The sequence below is a fragment of the Arvicanthis niloticus genome, chromosome 13 (genome assembly GCF_011762505.2).
Source record: "Arvicanthis niloticus isolate mArvNil1 chromosome 13, mArvNil1.pat.X, whole genome shotgun sequence".
Classification (NCBI taxonomy): domain Eukaryota; kingdom Metazoa; phylum Chordata; class Mammalia; order Rodentia; family Muridae; genus Arvicanthis; species Arvicanthis niloticus.
In genome coordinates, this window is record NC_047670.1 from 7,019,395 (window position 1) to 7,041,870 (window position 22,476).

A 22,476-nucleotide genomic window follows, 5' to 3' on the forward strand; every position below is an offset into this window, starting at 1 on the left:
AGCCTCCAAGTTCCATCCCAGGAACCCACGGAATGCACAAGAAAGCAGGATGTGGTTTTCTTCTAAACTGATTATATATATATATATTAACTCATTAGCCTACAAAACAAGAGTTCTTTGAGACTTTCACGCAAGGTATTTTGATAATATCCACCCCCAACTCTTCCCCTGGACTCCTTTCAGATCTATCCACCTCTTAATCCCCCAGCTTTGTGACCTGTTCTCTCTCTAAATTTAATAACCCATCGACTTTACTTTTTGCTGTTTGTATACTTATTCCTGGGTGTGGGGCTATCCGTTAGAGTGTGGCTGACCTCTCTGGAGTCATACTGTCAAAGACAACTGCCTTTCCCTCCTTTGGAAGCTGTTATTTGTCCGCAGCTCCTCAGGGGAGCTCATGACTCAGTTGAGCCAGCTGTTCCTGCTCCTGAGAGTGACCCCAATAACACTGACTCACCAAGTTCACCAAGTCACACTGATGGTATCCACACTTTGGACTGTCATGGGTTCCCTATCTGGGGTTAAGATGATAAGTGTGTTTTGTCTCCCCAGGAAAAGTTTTGTCACATGACATAGATGAACCAAAGCATAGTCTCACTAAAGCCCCCTTCGGGAACCAGTGACTTTATTGGGCTGGCTTCCAAACATGAGAAAGTAGTTACTTACAGGAACATGAGCAAACCAAAGCAGTTGTGCCACTGGAAAAGTTTACCCCAGCATGAATGATGATTTACCCAAAGCTGCATCGACAGGGTCTCCCCTTCAGCTAACCTTCTACACTCTGTAATCTAGCATCTCCACTGGGTCAGAGCCAAGTGCAATCAGGACAAAATGCCATACAAGTGGCTGGGAAACAGCCCGAGTCTCCCGTGAGAGGCTTTGTACCCACTCGGCCTAGAGACAGTCAAGCAACCTGGTGTCGCAAGGGTCACAGCTATTGGGATTCATGACAGCTGTTACGTTAGTATGTTATGTTAGTCTACAAGATCTCTTTTGCACCTCTACCACAGATCCTGGAGCCCCCTGCCCACCCTTGCCAGAGACCCATAAACTTAGCTGCCTCTCTCCAAATCATCCGAGATCAATCAAGCTACTGTCTTAAATCTGGAGGAGAGCAGCTTCACTCCTTGCCTGTGCCTACCCTGTAGCATTCACTGAAACAATTCACTTGCACTTGCTGCTGGGAGGGACTAGCCACATCCAAGACACACCCATAAATTACAATGCTCCAGTTACAATGGTTGCTCATTCTAAAGTCCTGAACAGGATATTCACAGATGAAAAGTTCACTAGAAACTGTGTGATCTGAATGCTGTTTGAGGGAGATAAATCCTGTGGCCCTGTCTGGAGTGGGACAGGGGAGACTGCAAGGGTGCACACCACCTCTTCATAACGAGGCACTTCCGCTTTCACTGTGGTGAGGTGTTTGTTATCAGAGCTTTGGGAAGTGAAAGGAGGGGCTGCTTGGAAAGGCATTTCGGCATGAACAATGGACAGGAGCTGTGGACCAGTGCCTCTAAGGAAGTGAGAATAAGGAGGCTTTAAAACGCACCAATATTTTTGGGTGCGATTACTTAAAACATGAATTTTCTGATGGTAATCAGTTTCCAGGAGGACAAAGTTCATTTTATTATTATTACTTATTTATTTTTTCAATGCAAAAGCAAGAGGTTTATTCTCAGGCATAGAGCTCAACCTTCAATTAGTCCCTCAAGGCAAGTGACTAGAAGGCGACCCAAAGTTTATTTTAAAATCTTTGTCCCCGTCCCTATTTAGGGGTTGGAAGGCACCCCAAATAAACATTGAATGAGCCCCATCATGTGTCTAGCAAGCCACGTGATGTTCAATCTCCAACAACTGAGCAGAACATGTGGACATCTTTTTACTCAGCAGCTGATGAATAAGGCCTTCCCAGCCATAGCCCAAACCTGTAGAATTTAGGGGCATAATTTGGATGCACAATGTCTGGTTTACTACCTCCGAAAGTGGCCGCCATTCATTACATGGCAAACTGGGCTTCTGCTAGCTCTTACATCATAGAAAAAACTGAAATAACAATCTTGACCACTTGGTATCTTGCTTCTTCTGGACTGGGACAATGCCAGTAGATCAAACCAAGAACAGAAAGCTTTTGGAATTTGGCTGATATCTCCAGGTAAGGTCCTCAGGTAGAAACTGGAAGAAAAAAACGTTAGATGGCCGAACTTGCCCTGAGTAGAGACCATGAGGCAAGGCCTACTACAACCTGGTGCTTAAGGGAGCCTGGTAGAGAGTCATGAAGATGTTGCGGGAATCTCTGTGACTAAGGACTCACATTGGGAACTGACCCCAAAGCTCGGATTGGCACACCTGGTAGGACTCCACTTGAGCACCAGTGGTCGTGATGGAGAACCATTCTGAGTAAATCTCTTAAGCAAGCACCTTCCTGCGGGCTAAACCTACGCTCTTCCCACCAGAGGGAGACGTGGGCCCAGGGGCAATGGTGGCCTCAGTGTCCCGGCCAACTGCTAGGAAGCCGGCAGATTTTCAGAGAGCACGGGTCTGGGAAATAAATCCAGTCCGGGTTTTGTCTGAACGAGAGACCGGGAAGGCTGCGAGGACTGGGGAAGAGGGGGGGAGGCGGTGAAGACACGACACAAACAGCTCGCGCCCAGGACACCGTGGTAGGCCCTGAGCGCGCGGGCGCAGGGCCCGGAGAGGCGCGCGCCGGCCCGGCCGCCGGCCGCATGGAGCGCAGCGCAGCCCGCGGCTCCCGGGCGGCGCAGGCGGAGGTAGCGGCAGCGGTAGCGGCGCGCTCGCTCACACCCACCCCCGCCCGCGGCCGGCGCGCCGCCCCGCCGTAGCCGCCGGCGTCCCCGCGGGCCGGACCAGCGAAGGCGGCGTCCGCGCGTCTGCCAGCCAGCGGCCGCGGCCAGCCCCGGAGGCGGTCCCGCAGCCGCACGGCCCCGGGCCCGGCCGCAGCCCGCGAGGAGCCCGGCGCCCCGGCCCGCAAGCCCGGCGCAGGCATGCAGGCCAGGCGCCTGGCCAAGCGCCCCAGCCTGGGCGGCCGCCGCGGGGGCGCCGCGCCCGCTCCCGCCCCCGAGGCCGCCGCTCTGGGGCTCCCGCCCCCCGGCCCCAGCCCGGCCGCCGCACCGGGAAGCTGGAGGCCGCCGCTGCCGCCGCTGCCGCCGCCGCCGCCGCGCGGGACCGGCTCCTCGCGCGCTGCCGCCGCCTCGTCGCCGGTCCTGCTGCTGCTGGGAGAGGAGGACGAGGACGAAGAGGGCGCGGGCCGGAGGCGCAGGACGCGCGGGCGGGTAGCGGAGAAGCCCCGAGGGGTCGCGGAGGAGGAGGACGACGACGAGGAAGAGGACGAAGAGGTGGTCGTCGAGGTGGTGGACGGCGACGAGGATGACGAGGACGCCGAGGAGCGCTTCGTGCCCCTCGGGCCGGGCCGTGCGCTTCCCAAGGGCCCGGCCCGGGGCGCGGTAAAGGTGCGAGCGAGCTGCCGAGGTTCGGGTTGGGGGGCGCAGAGGGCTCGGCGGGGCGCCGGGCCGCCCGGGAGGCCGAGCGGAGTGGCGCGGGCCGGGAGGGGTGTGTCAGGCGGCCGTGGGCAGCGCGTGGAACTGTGGCTCAGCAGCGCCCGGGCGGCCTGTGGTTGCTCTGAGGCCGGGCGGATTCGTGGTCCCGCGTGCCGGTAGGGAAGGAAGGAACGTTTCTCCCGGGCAGGGTGAGGAACTTGGGAACTGGACGAGGGAGGAGCCCCGATCGGCCAGGCATTGACATTTTATTCTGCTCTGGGGCCGCAGGAGTCTTCCTTCCCTTGTTCAAGCTTCTGGAAAGTAGCCAGCAACCTGCAACACCTCCCTTCACCTGAGAACAGTTGTTGGTCGGGTTCCATCACAGGCACTTGTGAAAGCTGTGAGCCTGTGCAGCAACAACCAAGACCTTTCCGAGTGCTTTTTGCTGTCTCCACCCCCCCCCCGCCCCCCGCGATTTTCCTCGCCCTCCTTAAACTGGACATCCTAAGCACTTTGTCCCCCCCCCCCCCCCTTACGATTACATATGAGGAATGAGGAAAACGGGAAAGGTGTTTGTGTTGGGGGGAGGGAGAGGGGTGGCGTTTAAAATGTATGTGACTTTCAGCTGAGAATTCTCACCAAGTCCCCATCCGCGCTAGGGCAACAAGCGATCTTTCCGTTTTTGTATCTTCAGGAGATAAAGGGTTTATTATTACACAACTGGCTGTCCGAGCTTCCAATCCCGCTATTGGACAAAGCAAACAGCGTTGAGGTTCTTGCACCGTGTATGTTGCTAAGAAGTTTTGAGGGCAGCAAGTGGCCAAGCGATGGAGAGTAATTTCTCTCCAGTGTTTCTTAAGACAGCAGGATAGCCAAAAACTCTAGGAGCGTTCAGAAGAAAATACATATAAACGAGTGAACTTGATAGAGGTGGTGATGATGGTGGTTGTTTAATGGTGCCCGCCCTCAAAAGTGTCTGGAAGCTTGAAATTGTATTTACAAAGAAAAGTTAAACAACAGTTAGCGTAGCCCCGCAATAGATGTGGGAACCTCTTCTTTCCTAGACCACCCTGAAGTACAACTGCCTGCCCGTGTGAGAAGACTTGAGCAAATGGTCATTTGGGTGATTGCTTTTGACAGCTGCTTGTTGGAATCCGGACTGTGCCCACACTCATTACTGGTGCCTGCTGAAAAGCCTGCTTTGTGTGGCAACAGGATATAGCTGGATTTGAATTAAGTTCCATAGCATCAGTGACACTGAATAAGACAGAGGAGTCCCCCCCCCCCCCAGCAGTGTTGTTCATACACACTCGAAATGTGTCCGGGAGTTTGAACGGCGATTATACAAGTTGACTTAGAAAAATTAATACGTTATGCCCTGTGATCCAAGCAGGCCCAGTGTAGGAAAGAAATCTGTTCTTTAACTCAGAATATCTAGGGTGTGATTGTTAGCATTAGTAGAAAAGATTTTTCACATCTCCAAGTAAATTCAAATTTTTTCAAATTTCTAACACATTGCTTTGCTCACAACTTTTATAGCACATTGCTTACAACTTTTTACAAGTTACGTGCTGAATATACTGTGGTATAATTTATTTTCTTTTTTCATAACTTTAGAGATATCCTGATACTGCATTGGAGGAGATTTTTTAATGGAACATAACAAATTTACATTTCTATATGTTCACGTTTTTGACAGGTACTTGCTTTGTGCCAGATGCTAATCTAGAACACAGTAGGTTGTGACTTTAGAATTCTTGCACATAATGCACTGGGCCGTGATTTGTGCAGTTGCTGCTCAGAGCTCACCGGCCTCCCTGAGTAAATCCAGTGACCACACCAGAGTTGGTTAAAGCCCAGAGAGCGAAGGGTAGCCATCAGTGGCTGGGTCAGCAGGTCTCCCTCCTTTGTCCCCTCTTAGCAAGTGACAGAACTGGGGCTCTTCTCTCTCAGGATGGGAAGACTCCGGCAGATTATCAGTGATCGGATACTTACAACCTTTTCTTTAAAAAATATTAAAATCAGGGTGTGAGTGTGCATGTGTGAGTGTGCATGTGTGAGTGTGCGAGCCGGAGCCATGGAGCACTTAGGGAAGTCGGAGGAGAACTTTGGATAGAGTCTGTTCTTTACATCCACCTTTCAGCTTTCCAGAGTTCAAACTCAGGTTGTCATGCTCGCATCACAAGTGTCCCCACCTTCTGGAACATCTCAGCCGGTCCTACTTATGAACTGCAGGAAAGTACCTCCAAGAATTCTGTTTCTTCTTTCCTGTATAACCGTGTTTGTCTGATCTAGGAGCTGTCACAGAAATTGTCATGGAGCTGGTGGGTGGGAAATGTGCTATGGGTATATTAACCGTGAGAGTGTCTGAGCGTGGAGGGCAGCCAGGGGTGGAGATGACAGCCAAGTCATTTTGAATCAGCCTGCTTCTTCTGCCCACGGCATCTGTCTTACAGATGTGAATCAAGTGTACTTAGTGCCTGAACTGATGATCCCGCTGAGGTGCTCAGACCAGGACTCAATAAGGGAGAGGGGGATGGGAAAAAGAAAAGACGGGATTGCCTGGCAGGCCTAGGGTAACACCAGGAGGGAAATAGTTCTGTTTTAGATGCTAAAACAAAAAGAGAAGGCTTGGGGGGTGGGATGGGGGGGCACCCTTCTTGGGAGGGGAGATTTGATCTTCAAGCAGACATTTTGCACAGAATCTTTCCAAGGGGAGTAGCAGCTGTAAGTCTTGAGGTGAGAAGCAGCTCATGGCTGTGGCAGGGGCTTGATAGGAAGGAGGTGGCTCAGAGGCAGGCCTGGGCCAGTAAAGGAAACGCAGTCCTTAAAGACAGAGTCTTTGGGAGGTTTTCATCAGGAAAGCCTGCCAGGCGGTTGGTATTTTTCAAAGCCCATACTGCCGGGGAGAATAGAGGCCAGCAGCAGGAGCTGGGAAAGCAGTGGAGTACTGGAGTTGATACAGTTCTCAGAGATATTTGAGCTCTTAGCATCAGCAGCTGGTAGGAGGGCTTAGGACAGAGTGGACCACCTCAGGGGAGAGGTGGAGCAAGGAAGTGAAGGAAGAGAGGGATTCAGAGGATCCTGGCACAGAGGATGTGCCATTTGCTGAGATTGGGGAAATGGCCTGGCTGAGTGCTCTGTTTGAACACAGTAGGATGTGTGGGGAACTTTTACATGGAGGTTGCCAGCAGGCTGGTGGGCTTAGGGTATGCATCAGAAAGGGGACCTTGACGGTTACCAGCATGTTGATGTCAGAGGTCATACAGTAGGCTCTGAGGCACAGCACCAGTTTAGTGGGTCCTAGGAGAGGCTGGTGGAGATAGTTGAAGCAGCATCAAATATATACAAAATGTAGAGTTCAGAAACCCAGAGAAGAAATAGCTCCAACAACTGAGGAATAGTGAGCCGGGACCAGTACTCAGATGTTCAGTTAGTAGAGACATTTCACGTGTGCTAGATAATAGGGCCTGAGTGCTCTTCTTTGTAACCTTCATTCCCATGTTATGGGTGCTTTGCTTGCATGCATGTATGTGCACCATGTGTGCAGTGCCACGGAGGCCAGAGGTGTCAGCCCCTGGATGACCGGTGTTACAGGTGGTTGTGAGCCATACTGTGACTCGTGGGAATTGAACCCAAGATTTTTGAAAGAGCAACCAGTGCTCTTAACCGCTGAGCCATCTCTCCACCCACCCCACCCCTACTAGTATTCTTGATAGACGTCTGTGTAGTTAGTCAAGTGGACTGAACCGTGAAGTTCAGTGAGGTTGTTAGGATTTGCCATTAGAATTCTTTTTCCTAAGTTTTGTTCAAGGAACAAAATAGAAAGGTCTATTTTGTTTTTTTCCAGGTGAAATGAAGTGAGCTTTGGAATGGTGACCAGGATATGAGGCCTTTTCCAAAAGAGGTCACACTTGTTAGTTTTCTGTTACTTTGTAACAGATTGTCAGTCATTTCCCCCTCAGAGGCAGCAGAGCCCGCTATGAGCTAGGTTCTCGCCTGAGCTTTGTCCGAGTCTCACAAAGCCAGGGTTAGATGGATTGATTTCTTATCTGGAGTTTGGCCAAGAAAGAACTCTCTTCTAGGTTCAGAATGAATGAGTAGAGTTCATTTCCCTGAAACAGAAAGACCGAGGACCCCAGCTTCTTGCTGACTGCATCTCATGAGTGCTCCATCACTCCCAGAGTTCATTTTTCCAGGTCCCACTTCCCTCCGGTTGTTCTTCTTGTGGGCCTCCTCAGCATGGCCTCCTGCCTGGGGCCGTCCCTTGCGTAGGACTATCTTCCATGGGCAGAAATGACCCCATTGCCTTTGCCATACTGTCTTGGTCAGAAAAAAGATCACGTGTTCCTCCCAGTCTGAAAGGCAGCGATTGTACAAGGGCCGGAGTGCATGAGGGTATGAGGATCACCGGGCGTCTCTGGGTACCCTGGGACGTCGAGAGGAGCAGAGGGAAGAGGGGGTGGCTGCATAGGGAAGGCGCTGTAGCTCCTGGAACCCAGGAGGAAGAGGGCTGCCCTTTGAATTCTTTTTCTAGTGAATTGGCAAAGGTAGAAACGGTGGAGAAAGGGAGTCAGCTGAGGTCCATTTTCTGTACATATGATGTCAGGTGACATAGTGCATGCCTGATAGCCTCTATTCTCCCATGCCGCAGAAGAGCAGGAGTGGATGAGGGTGATTTGTGGGCGAGTTGAAGACCTGTTGGCAGGTGTGAAGTGATGTATGAGAGCTCAGGAAAGCCAGTGTGCTGGGGAGACAAAGTGGAGTTCCAGACCATAGAGCGAGCCCGGCTGGAGTTTGTGGTTTATAGAGCAAGAAGCCTGCCTGGGTGTGTGGTTTCCCAGCTTCATGCTCTTGCCGCCTGCATGGAGTGACAATCATAAAAGGAATCCTAGCTACACACACGGAGTGATTCCCATGGCCAGTGCAGTTGTAAGGTGCAGGCTTGTTTTAACCTTTACATGGCCCCCATAGCTGTCTGTGACATGTATAGTCAGACGTTACTGTTAGTGTCATAGAAGGGACAACAGCTTAGAGGCACTGCTGCTCAGTCCAGACCAGGGACTAGAGTCCTGGCCAGTGTCCCTGCTGAGCTTCCTGTGGAGAAGGAAAAAGCAGCATTAAGCAGGGTTGGGTTTCTGTGTAATGGAAAGGAGAGGAGGCACTGGTTCTTGCTGGTGCTGCTTGGGCTCTGGCTGCCAGGAGGGACCACAGAGAACCAGAATAATAAGGGCGGGAGAGGGCGGGGCAGGAATAATAAAAAAGTTGTGGAGGAAACAGAGGTTAAATCAATAAACCATGACAATTGGGTTCCAACATTAAGTGTTCACTGCATCCATTTGAGACAGGAGTTCTAAATATTTCATCTGAATTCAGGAGTACTTCCTGAGAATGTAAGACTTGAGTTAGTGGGGCCCCCAGTCTCCAGCTGAGGATACCACCTTAGGCACTATCCTGTTTCAAGATAGATGGTTGCAGATACAGGCATGGCTTTGCACCCATAGCCCAGGCTTCTGATCACACCTGTTCCCTGTGGTCTGCCTGGACCTGGTGTTTTAGGTTATTAGCATCATATTCAAATAACTGTGCGTGCACACGTACACACCCACACAGGCATAGGTTCACATGCTGCGGTGCATACTTGTGGAAGTCTGAGAGCAGCTTTGGGGAGTTGGTCCTCTCCACTTTGTTGTGGTAGGTTTCTTGTCTATGTCATGCTGTGTACTCTGGACCAGCTGGCCTGTTGGCTTATAGAAGATTCTCTTGTCTTTGCCTTTTGTTGTGTAATAAGCATGTTACATCCACCTTATTTATTTATTTAAACCTTGATTTTGAGTATTAAATTCTGGCCTTTTGGCTTCTGCCCAAATGCTTTGACCCACTGAATGCTCTCACCATCTCAGTGTGCTTTACTTAAGAGAGTGTACAGATACACTACAAGGAATCATGGGCTTTTTCAGCTAGACTGGCCCAGAGGAGCAGTTATTGTCTGGAGCTTCCTTTATGGGCTCTAGGTTGCTAAGGGGAGTAGTGCAGTGATTTTCTGTTTTGATTGACAGGCTTGAGAGGCTATCAGTGTGTATGCCCTTTCCCACAATACGTCTGCTTTTAATCATCATAAGGTGGGAAAAATAGGGGACTTCCTCGTAAAAGTTAACTTGGAGGATAGAGTTTGCCTTGCTGTACGTGTAGTCTTAACTGGTTCAAACTGGACTGGCTCCCTGCCCAGAATTCCCATACATATACTAGGATATTTTTGAATGGAGACTAAGCCCAAAAGGGGAATTACCGAGGACTTGCTAAAGAGAGGGAGACCTATTCCATTTTTTCCAATCAGGAATCAGGGTGTGTGCTCGTGCAGGCAGGGACCCTGTTGCTGACTGCATTGCTAGTGAAGGTGTGTGGATATCGTTCCAGCCTAGGGATTCTAGGTCCCTAAGCTTTTCATTCACTTGGCTGTTCCAGTCTGAAACCTCTTAATGTGCATCTGGGAACTACACGGCCATCCTGTGCCAGACAGTTGAGAATGCAGAGCAGTTGTTGCTGCTTAAGAATCTGTGCTGTCTCCTCTAGTACTGTAGGCCCCTCGTCAAGTTTAGCCAAGTTCAATTAAGTTCTTAATTGAAATAAGAAGAGAAACTTTGTATTACAGTGTTTTCAACTTCCCGTTGCATACCTGGAACCCTAACAGTGCTCCCGAGAGAGTCTGTAAAAATACTAAGTGACACAGTGAACAGTTCTTCAACAGTAACAGGGCAGTGTCAAACGGAGAAGGATTTAATAATATTTCGATATTTGGCAAAGACAGAACAGCTGGGAGCTTAGATAACAAGGCCCAGGATGGTGCTTTTGAAGGCTGTGTACAAGTTTAACCAAGCAGAACCCAGCAACCTAGAAAGATTGGCAATTCACTGATCTAATATAAATTCAAGAGGATCCTGGACACAAAAGATTGCTGCAAGTCCACCAAGATTTCCTGTATGGAAAAGCTGGGGAGAGAACACTTTCAAATGAGGTAATGTGGGTTAGCGTTGCCGTTCCTAGTGGACACAGTATTGACTGGGTGTGGTATCTGGCTGTGCGCCCGCTCTCTAGGGGGGTTAACACATCTTGCAGCTTCTCTCTTGGCCATCAGATGACACAAAGGGCCTATGGCAGGGATACTGCGTCCCGCCCTACCTTCTAGTTTTCTAACAAGGTCATGCTTTGCAAATTGTGTTGGCTCTCGCAGAAAGTGTGTGCTAAAGCACACCACACAAAGTTGTCGTTCACAGGTCTGTAGAGTGCTGAGCTGGAAGGGACATGGAGATTTTCTAGTAATCTACTCTCCCTGCCTTGTCTGTGGAGGGTATAGCTCTTGTAAGAAGAAATACCTGTCCAGCTCTGGCTTCTGATACAGTGCCTCATGCTGCCTACCCCTAGCCATGACTCTCCTGGGATTGCTCCTTGTGCCCAGAGATGATCAGCACACCACTCTGTTGGAGTTGTGGATAGAAATGTCAGTTTTCCAAGGTAGTCTTATCAATGTTGCTTGTCAGCATCAAACTTTGAAAAGCTCCTTCTCCTGTGGTACTGCAGGCGGGGCCTGCCTGGTTTGGTATGAAAGGCGGAGCTCCTCTGTATAGCCTGCCCAGGCCTGTCCTTGTCCCCTTAGGGAATGGTGACAAACAGAATCTGCACCGTGAGCCTCTGGCTGTGACCTTGTGCAGTGTATGCATGGGTGAGGTGTGTTCCCATTTAGCTTGTTCACAGAAGTAGTTACTAGCCATGACTCAGGTCTCCTGTCCTTTCTTAACACTTGACTGTGGTTGCCTAGAATGGCCCACACCTCAAGCATTAATAAAAAAAGGGGAAGAAACACAATAACCCAGGCTCTCCTGAACCCTCTCCCCTCTAAATGGGGAGCCAGAGTGAGACACAGCCCTTGCACGTGCTTGAACTTTTAAAACCCGGGGACTGGATTCAGGCAGTAGCCCATCTCGGATGATCATGCCCTGAGCTTGGGAGGTCACAAGGGAGGAGGAATGCCCGCCCTCCCTGTCCTGCAGCTCTTGTAACATAGAACTTCAGATCTGTGTGAAACGGTCTTGACCAAGACCCGTGACACTGTGCTGCTTGTGGAAGTCACATCTTCAGCTGCCTCCTACAGTCTCATCTTGAGGTGAATCCATGGTTTCTGTCTGGCTCTCTGAAGAATTTCACAGTACTTGAAAACTCACAACCAGCCTTGTGACTTAGCCAAATCTCTAAATACGGATGACTGCTGTGTATCTGTTGTTCATGATTGCGCTCATTCTTTGGTTAGGAGATCCTTGGTGTCCCTGTGGGAATAGCAATGCATAGGCTCCCTCTGCTTCCAGGGAGCCTGTAGCGCAACATGCCTACCTGACGAAGGGCAGGGAGGTATGAAGGCCTCTGTTCTCTTTCTTTCTAATAAGATCATGACTAGTTCTTCCAAGCCAACTTACTGAGTCACAGCTTGGCATGTAATTTTGAGATATACCTTAAAACAATGGCAACCAAACAATTTATGTAAAGAAAATTATATGGTCTGGCCAGAGGTAATTCCTGTACTGAATTTGGCAAGTAACCTCAATTGTTGCTCTTTAATGGGTAAGAAGGAACAGAATATAACTCTGAGTATGGGGTAGTATAATTAGAGTGATTCAATTTTTCCACTTTGCTGAAGGTACTGTTTTGGAAAACCTTGTTAGAATTTGTGGGGAAGATTTGATCGTAGAAGATATGTTCATGTGTATGTGTGTACTTATGTATATACACATGCATTTATGTGTCTGTATGTGGAGGTTAATGGTCAGGTTAGGTGTTTTAGTCACCATGAAATTAATTAACTTTAAAAGTGAATATGTTTATTGTGGGTTTTTATTTATTGTGTATTTTTTGAGGAGTGCATGTATGTCTGTATACCACATGCGGGGATCTAAGATCCCCAGGACTGGAGTGACAGACCATTGTGAGCTGCCATCTGGGTGCTGGGAAACAAACCCAAGTTCTCTACAAAAGCAGCAGCCAGTGCTAACCGCTGAGGCATAGCTCCAATCCCAGCACTTTATTTTTTGAAACAAGGTATCTTACTGAATGTATACTCGTTGAGTCAGCTAAACTGACTGTCTAGGGATCCCTAGAAATCCACCATCTCGGCCTCCTCAGCCTCCAGGTTACACGTGTGTACCACCATGTCTGCCTTCCATGTAGGTCCAGCGGATCTGACACCACCATAGGTCCATGAATGTGACGAAGTGGCCTTCTGTGCTTGCTTTACCAGGAGACTCTCAGGGACATTACTGCTTCCCCTATGTGCAAGGACAGTACTGTCTGTTTGTCTGTCTCTCTCTCTCTGGAGACTGAGTAGCCAACCAAAATGAGTAAATATCAGACATGACAGCATTTTAAACTTAATCGTCCACTTGTCCTCTCTTCCTCCCCTCCTTCCCTTCCTCCCTCTTTTCTTTCTTTTTACAGACTGTATATCATAACATTTTATCTGCTGAATCTTGCAGTCAGGATAACTGTGCGTCAGTGGTACCTCCATTGTCCTTTTCTTAGACCCACAGGAGCAGGCTTGAGTCCAAGCAGAGGACCTGCAGTACCCCCACCCCACCCTGGTCTTTCTCTATAAGTCAGGACACACTACAGAATAGGCTCTGGCTTCGAGTCTTGCCTTTGCTACATGCTGGGGTGTGACCTTTCCCAGGGACATTACTGCTCTGTGCTTCAGTGTTATGGTTGAACATTTGGAGCAACGTTAGTCCACCATTAAAAGTTGTTATGGAATGTGGCTCATGAGACCTCCCCAAAGTGGGTGTGAATGGAAGTGTTAGTTCTTTTATGTTGTTGTAAAGGCTCAATTTGCAAATTTTTTAGAGTCCAAGTCCTTCCTGCTCCTCTGTGTACTGTGTTCTCATGGTGGTCAAGCTACTCACCCATCTGAGCGCCTGGTGTGGCAGTGAGCTTGGATTTTCTTTCCCTCCCAGCCCATATAGCTGCCAGTCATTTATCTGTGTAAGGGCTGTCTCTCGTCTGTCTAACATATAGGTCTTGTACTGTAGCCCAGCAGGGTGGGGCTCCCCTCTACCACTGTGCGTTGTTGTGGTCTGCTGTACACGTCTAGTGATGTCACTTCCTCTTCTAATTGTCATGGCTGAGAGTCTCTGGACTGTGGGCTTGCCCTTCCTAGGTGTTGGTGTTTGTACTTGATAAAGGAGTTATTCTTTGTTCATGGAGAAGACAGGGATAATTAGCGTAAAGTTTACTGGTCCTGTCTCTTTTTTCTCCTGCGTGGGAGCTGCCCAGCAGGGGAGAAAAGACTCTGAGTGAATCATTTTTGGAAAACCTAGTAAAAAAAAAAAACAGATAATAGGTTTTTTCCAGCTACAAAATACTTCAAAAATAATAGTGAATTGGAGGGGTAATAGAATACTGATATGAAAACACCGATGTTACTATAAAGGAGAAGCTGAGCGTGAGCAAGGGCAGTATTCAGTTTCTAAGATAAATATGGGGTGGGTCATTGCATATTTTATATTTTCTTTAGACCGCCTGCTCCTTTTGCATTACCAGCGCACTTGTCTTTTGGATGGGTTTTGGGAAATACTGATTTATAATTCCCGTTTCAGTTGGAAAGTAAGTGCCTATTGGCTTGAGATAAAGAGCTAAAACCCTGGGCCAGGGAGATGGTTCAGTAGGCAAAAATGGATGCGTGTGTTAGGTCTGATGATCTGAGTTCAACTCCCAGAACCCACATTAAAAAAAAAAAAAGTGTGTTGGTGCACCTCTGTAATCCAGCACTCTATGACAAGGTGAGAGGTAGACAGAAACATCCCTCAGAAGCGTGTGGAGCAGGCACCCTGCAGTACACACAGTGCAGTGACAGATGCAAGAGAGACCCTGATGCAAACCAAACTGGAAGGGGAGAATGACTTCCAAAAACTGTTGTCTGACCTCCACACATTTGCTGTGGCATATGCCACCCCACCCCCACATCCGTGCTTCATAAGACACTCAATTGAAAGATTTGTTGTTGTTGTTGCTGAGACAGAGTCTCATATATAGATCTAGCTAGCTAGAAACTCAGATCCACCTGCCTGTGTCTCCTGAATGGTGGGATTTAAGGTATGTACTTCCACACCCTGCTAAAACTGTATTATTAAGAATGTAAATTGTTATCAGACATGGTAGCACACACCTGTAGACCTACCTACTCAGAAAGGCTGAAGGAGGAGGCTCACTTGAGCCCAGGAGGTGGAGACCAGCCTTGGCTAATATAGTAAGACCCCCCCTCACACCTGCACACATGCTTTCCAAGCACAGAGAACTGACATGTTCTTAGTGGGCCTGACAGACAGCTGATTGAGTAGTGAGTTTCTAAGGCAATTGTTTCCTCTGGTTCCTTTTGACTTTTGTAACTGTAACCCCCATCCTCATGTGCAATGTAGAGAACACTAACTTTCTTGGCTGGATGGGCTCGAAGATGGATCTGGGATTTGAGACAGGGAGGTTTTGAGAAGTACGGTTGTAATAGGATTTAAAATACTAGGAGAGCAAAACCACAAGACATTTATACCTAGGAAGGTATAATTATTAATTTGTGTTCATGTACCCAAAGAAAATGATTGAAATTCCAGGGCAGCATAAATGAAAGGACGTCTTCCACTCACTGAGACACGGACTGACACCAGTCTGTCAGCACTGAACGCTGAGCGCCGTGGGTCCAGACTTGGGATGCTGTTTCTGTTCTCTGACATCGCGTGGCTAGCCTCATTTGACCGTCTTGATAAATGTAGAGCCTGATAACATTTTTCTTGTTTTATGGATGTGGAAAACAAGCCTCAGAGAAATGGCAGCTTCTGTGGAAAGAAATACATGAGGTAATTTCATATCAAATGACACAGATATTTGTCAAACATTTCAGAAAACAGTTGGGACCAACAGATTTAAAAAAATAATTGGAATTGGTACCTAAGCAACAATGGAAATTTAAGGAGAGAGGAGGCTGTTTGGATCACTTACAGATTAAAACAATGTGAATTGCCGTGTTCGTAAGTTGTCAAGCCTCATGTGGCGGGGGCTGTACAAGTCAGCCGTGAGTCGCTCACTCAACACTCAGTTGCATGTTTTCTATTAATTTGGGTCGAGATCCAGAGTTTAATTAAGAACGTATTCTTCAAATGCATGTTTTGGACAGTGTTTTCAGTTAGTAGATCCATGTTCGTCCAACTCTGAGTGAATTAACAAAACATTAGAAAACTAATAAAAAATTGAATGACAGTCTCAAAACTTAAAATGGGAGTTGTATCTATTTGAAAGAAAAGTAGTCTTGTTTTTCATATGTTGCTTGTAATAAAAAGTTCTCAGGCACACAGGGACAGCTGTATAGGTAAAGTGCATGCCATGTAGGCATGGTGACTGAGCCATCAGCAGAACCGGGTGAAGAAGCTGTCGTGGTGGTGTGTACTTACAGATCGGTGCTGGGAGTCAGAGACAGGTGGATCCCCGAGGCTGGGGGGCAGCCAGCTCGGCCTGATTGGTGAGTACCAGGTTCTAGTAAGAGACCGTCCTGTGCCAAAGTGAAAGGTGGAGATGGCTCACTCACTGAGCACCTGCAGTTCTGCCAGAGGACCCAAGTTCAACCCAGTCTTCCACATTGTTCTTCAACAGGAATTATTTCTTTTACTATTTTAGAATTGTGTGTACAGGTTCCTCAGGAGGCCTGAAGAGGGTGTCGGATTCACCTGGCATTGGAGTTACAGGTGGTCATGATCTGGCCAGTGTAGGTGCTGGCAACTGAATTTGAGTCCTTTGCAATAGAAGCAAGTCTACTTAACTTCTGAGCCATCTCCAGCACACAGATTACTTCTGTTGTAATTACGTGTATAGCTGTGTGGATATGTTACTCACCACGTCTGTGTTGCTGCCTAGGAAGGGGATAGGGGCTCCCCTGGAGATGGAGTACTGGGAACTTAAGTCCTGTAAAGCATCATAGCACTTGCTTGTTGTTGTTTTGAGACAGAGGCAGGATCTCACTGTATAGCTCATCTGTCCTGGAACTCACTTTGTAGACAAGGCTGTCCTTGAACTCACAAAGATCCACCTGTCTTTGCTGCCCATGTGCTGGTATTAAGGCATTGCATCACCCTGCCCGGCCTAGTAGTAAGCACTTTAATTGCTGAGCTGTTCCTCCAGCCCTCACATTTTTTGAGATAAAGACTTACTGGGACCTGGGACCTGCTGGTTAGGTTATAGGTAGCTGGCCAGTTAGGATCCTCCCGTCTTCCCAGCATTGGGATTGCATGCATACCACCTCGATTCAATGCTTACATGGGGACTAGGGATCAAACTCAGGTTCTTAAACTCAACAGTAAGACCTGTACCAAGTGAGCCCCCAGTTCTCATAGGGAAATTATCCTGGCCTCCGAATCAGGATTGCAGCTACTGTCAGTCTGCACTGAAGCCTGTCACTGCACAGAAACCAGCACCCATCTGGACTCACACTCAGTGTTACTTGTAGCCACCACTAGTGATTCCTTTTGTTTTCAGTGCCACTAAGTCTTTATTCTTTCGTTTTGATTTCTTAGGGAGAAGGATGGCGTGAGGAGAGTCAGTATGTTAGAAAGCTTTAGGGACTGAGGGAAAAGAAGGCTGGTCGCAAAGTAAACGATTCAGTAAGTGTACCCAAGCATCAGGTTCACCGTGACTCAAGGGGGTGTTAGTATTGAGGACCTGACAGATGGGTCCCCATTTTCCTTCTTGACTCTTCCTTGAAAATTCCAGATAAAGTTTTGGTGTTGAGCAGTAACTGTAGAGTTGACTTACATCCAACCTGCATCCTACATTGCTTTCTGATACTTACTGTATAGCTTTCGGCTGGCCTCAAACCCTGCCTCTCCCACCGTAGTCACCAGAGTCCTGGGATGGCTGGTAAGCACCGTGATGCCTGCCTGGCTTGTTGGATAAGCTTGTGGCTGTGGGGACATGAGGCTCTTCTGGTTGAGTCAGGCAAACACTGGTTTTCCCTCTTCAGGTTTCTTTGTGGATGACTGATACCTTGGCTCTTCATCCTCCATCCTGGAGGATTTGGGGTAACCCCACAGATCAGGTCTGTGTAGCTCTAACAGTACTAATGTTTACCATGGAGACAGTAAAGGATTGACTTTCCCCGGAGGGCATTGGACTGGGAACAAGGGTAGAGAATTCTGACTTCCTATAGGGTTTTACAGAAGAATTTTGGGCTTTAGTTGCCCCAGGAGTTAAATATATATGCGTGCTTTGTTTGCTAAGAGTAAGGCAGGAGCTTCATGAAGGGGTGAGAAAAGTCCTTCTCTGGTGAGGAGCACCCCAGCTTGCATTTCAGATTCTTTGCCATACATAGGATTTCCTGACCAAAAAAAAATTTTTTTCTTGGAAAAATGGCTTGGTGGTTGAGGGAGCAGTGTCTGCTCTTACAGAGGAACCTCAGCCTCATACAGGGCTCACAATTGTCTGCAGCGCTGGTTCCAGGGGGTCTAGTACCTTTTTTTTTTTGACTCTGCACACACCGTGGTATAATTACATGCAGTCAAAACATTCCTATACACAAAATAAAAATAAACAAACCTTTTAAAATGCTCCTTATTTTCTTTCAACACAAGAAGATGTTTGTAAAAACAAAACAAATGCCCTAAAACATGAAAAAGAACTCTATGTCACTATGCTACACTGACACCAAGTGTATAGTGGTGGACTGCACAGTGGCCACCACGTTCATTTGTGATGTAAAAGGCTCATGTAAGGCAAATCACAAAACTGCAGGACAAGAGGCAAGGTTTAGGGAAGACCGAAAGGGATCACATACACAGCCAGTGCACTTGGTACCTGTCCCATGTCAGCATTTGGACGTGGCCAACAAGGCATGTGTGCACTGATTGAACACACTGGCCATAAAGCCCTCTTTACTAGCCACCGAGAAAGGGGCCCTGGCATTCCAAGGGAGTTGTCATTTACACTTTAAGCCACTTGAAGCTTAGATTTAGGTTTTGCTTGAAAAAAAAAAAAAAGTCCTAAGCAGCATGGGAGTAAGAAAATTTCATTCTTAAGACGCTTGCTTTACCCATGGTTCCTTGAGATTTTTATATGAACAAGTATGTATGCACATATGTGTGTATGCTAGACTTAATGTGACAGTGTCCCACAACTGAATTGTTTAGTAAGGTATCCTTACCATCATCATCTTTTAAAACATTGATTGATGATTGATTGGTGGCTGTGGGGTATTGAATACCAAGGCTTGCAAGTCAAGGTCAGAGGGCAGCCTGCAGGAGTCAATTCTGTCTTCCATCATTTGGATTCTGGGGATTGAACTTGAGCTGTTATGAGTGGTTGCAAGCACCGTTAGCCATTGAGTCACCCCATTGGCTCCTTGTCACTGCTTTAACCTGTTTGTCACTTTTTTTTTTCAAGCTGATTTTCATTTATGTAGCCACAAGAGGTAAAGTCAAAGTCATCATGGTGATATGTTCCTGTTTTATGGACGTGGAGTGGCTGGTGACTCGCTTCTTAGGTTGCTTATATAGCTGAGAGCATGATACAAGATGCATTTTAGATTAATGTACTGAAAAATATAAAATAAAAATATGGTAAGAAAACTACACAACACACAGCATTTTTATGTACCTGTTGCTGTTGGTGTAATATAGGAAACACAGTGCACGTCTTACGGGAACCCTCCAGGCAGTGACTCTGTAGCTGTAAGCCCAACACCTATCTTGCTGCTGCCAGGAGAATTCTGGGTAGAGGCAAAACTGAAAGACCTGGATCTGCTCATGACAGATTCCCTCCCCTCTGCACAGTGTTTGGAATCTATCAGTTTGTTTTCAAGATTTGTCTTTTTATATTACCATAGGAAACAAGCTGTTTCTAAAAAGAAAAAGAAAAAGAAAAAGAAGAAGCCCAGGGTGGTAGCTCGTGCCCAAGGGGATAGGGATTGCCTGCGCACAGGAATTGAGACCAGTAGCACGACCCATCACTTAAAAACAAAACACCAACAGCTTCCTTATGAAGAAGGCCACTTTCTTTTCCAAAAGTCTTAAACCTGTGAGCAGAGATTTAAGAAAGCTGGGGTGGGGGAGGGGAGGGCAATGCTAAGAGAGTTCTTCAGTCCAGGAGTGATAGTGGCGCACTCTTGGAAGAACAGGCAGGTAGTTCTCTGGAGAGTTCAAGACCAGCCTGGGCTACACAGTGATTTCCAGGGCTACACAGAGAAAGTCTTTTGTTTCAAAAACACCAAAAAAGAAAGCAAGAGAAAGTGTCAGTTTAGAGGACAGCGAACTGGTTCAGTGGGTAATGGTTCCTGCTAATTACCATCATCTCATCCCTGGATACCACCGGAAGGAGGAGAGAACTCCTCCCATAGGCTGCCCTCTGACCTTCACTTGGGCACATGAGTGCACACACAAAATGAAAAAAGCAAATAATTTTACTAAACAAACATCCTAAATATTTGCTCACTTCACAGAGTTTAGAACTATATGAAATGAGAGCCAAAAAGAAATAAACAAATGAAGTTATTGTTGAATATCCTAATTATTGATAGACTTGGTAGCCAAAAAAATTAAGAAAATAGAGGATATTCAAAAAGCACTATTTATGAAATTAATCTAATGTTCATAAAATATTTGGTCATAGAAAACAAAACTGAATGGCTTAAAAATAATCCTATTTATTATATTCATATTTATAAATTGACCTGTTTTTGCTTGGATTTGAAATGCTCCATGTATTACAGGGTTGGTTGTCAGCTGAGACGGGTAATGATTGGATCATGTGGGGGTCTGATGTGATCAATGGGTTGATCTACTGATAAGTTTTAAATTTGAGGGTCTGGGGTACAATGGGCTAGTTCTTTGAGAAGCATAAAATTAACAGAAAACACCATATAAAGTAACAAGATATTTAAGAATTTATACTTGAGATTTTTTTTTTTTCACATGACTTGATGTCTTCACCAGTAAACTTTATCAAATAATCACACATCATGTGGTAGTTTGAATAGGTTTGGCCTCCATAGATAAATGTGTTTGAATGCTTGGCCAAAGGGAGTGGCACTATTAGGAGGTGTGGCCTTATTGGAGGAAGTGTGTCACCCTGTAGGTGGGCTTTGAGGCCTCCAATGCTCAGGTTCCACCCAGTTCAGAAGAGACCCTCCTGGCTGCATGCAGGAGACAGTCTCATCTTGGCTGCCTGTATGGAGAACTCTCAGCTCCTCCAGCACTGTGTCTGTCTGCATGCTGCTATGCTTCCTGCCATGATAATGGACTGAACCTCTGAAACTGTAAGCCATCCTCAATCAAATGTTTTTCTTTTTAAGAGTTGCTTTGGTCATGGTGTCTCCTCACAGCAGTGAAACTCTGACTAAAGACACACCAACCACATCAGGATGTTTCAGGCAGCACAGACCACATATCCAGTGGTGGGTCTAGACTTAGATTATGGAGCTTGGCTATCTTTCTTTGTACACACACAACCTAGGATGTTTGTGTAGCTATAAAACCACTGGAAAATGCATTTTTCAGAGTGTAACACATAAGAGTACATGAAAGAAATAATACCAGTCTTACAAAAATCTTTCTCAAAAAGAGTAAGATGATTTTATTCCTAAAAGTATGAGTCTTCCACTAAGATTATACAGTATTATTACAAATAAGGAATATTATAGACTTTCATATCTACAGATAAAAACACTAAAGATAAAGTAGTGAATAAAATCTAGTCCTCCAAAACATGATGCTGTTTTATGTCCGGCTTCTTTTTTCTCCTTTAGGAGTGTAAGGTTGGTTAAATATTTAAAAGTCAGTCAGTGCAATTTACAGTATTAGCAGATTGAAAGAGAGTACTAAGCATTCATCCATGATATACAAAATACTTGGCAAATGATAGAAGTTCTCTAAGCTGTTATATCATGTATTAGAAACCTGTACCCACCATAATTCATGTGACAAAACACCATTCAGTGAATGTCAGGAATAACTTAAAGATGTCTTATCTAACACATTCAGTTAGCATTCTCATGGAGGTTTGAGCCATTGTGATTGATAAAAAGCAAGAAAAGAAAAAGCATAAATATTGGAGAAGAAAACTGTGTTTGCTTATGGTATATGCACAAAAATTCCAACAATGAGATTTTTTTAAAAAGTACATTTATAATTGACACTAACAACTTCTTTAAAAACAACAACAACAACAACAACAACAACAAAAACTATGAAAACCTGTTGGGTTGTAGTTTGTGTGGGTCTTCTTGGGTTGATGTGTGGGTCCTGCGTCTGTCTTGCATGTGGCTAGACCCTCTTGTAGGGACAGAGAAACGGGAATTTGAATGTGTTCCCTCCATGCTGGCTCCAGGCAGACATCGGGCTATGTGAAGACACGGGTCTCCACTCCGGGGGTAGAAAGCACAGTCTGAGGTCCTGCAGGGAGCCAGAGCTCTTGGCTTGGGGGTCCCCGGGCCAAAAGGTGCCTGGGAACTGGCTGTTTCTCAGGCCCTTGGGCTCTCAGGTACCACTGGGGAACCACGGAAGGGCTGAGACTGAAGTCGGGGTGTATGGGCTAGGTTTTCCCGCAGCTGAAAGCAGGGAGGAGGAGAAGCTCTGGCTGTGTCCCACGGGGATGAGAGTTCTTGGTCCGGGCGACTCGGTTGGCTGGGTCATGGCTGGTTTGGCTTCTTGCTTGCATTGGTGGTCTCTGTGGCTGGAAATGCAGAGAGTTCTGTGGAAAATTAGATAGCGGTTCTATAGACGAAGGCCTGCTCCACCGTTCCCAACTGCGGATTTCAAAGAGAAGTTGTCCATGGTCTTAAGATATTTATTGTTTTTGTTTCTTGTTTTTGTTTTTTTTGTTTTTGTTTTGTTTTGTTTTGTTTTTTCGAGACAGGGTTTCTCTGTGTAGCCCTGGCTGTCCTGGAACTCACTCTGTAGCCCAGGCTGGC

The 22,476-nt window shown here is 47.0% G+C and overlaps 1 protein-coding gene across 2 annotated transcripts in view; it reads left to right on the forward strand.

The window, feature by feature from the left end:
* Nucleotides 1-2,933: 2,933 nt before the first annotated feature.
* The window catches only part of Znf704 (zinc finger protein 704), a 184,230-nt gene continuing 164,687 nt past the window's right edge, over nucleotides 2,934-22,476 (forward strand). For both annotated transcript variants that reach the window (XR_013103189.1, XM_034515950.2), the window contains exon 1: nucleotides 2,934-3,470. Coding sequence is in view for 1 of the 2 variants with exons in the window: in XM_034515950.2 (XP_034371841.1) it covers nucleotides 3,006-3,470 (465 nt within the window). In the remaining variant the exon portion in view is untranslated. The remainder of the gene's footprint in view (nucleotides 3,471-22,476) is intronic.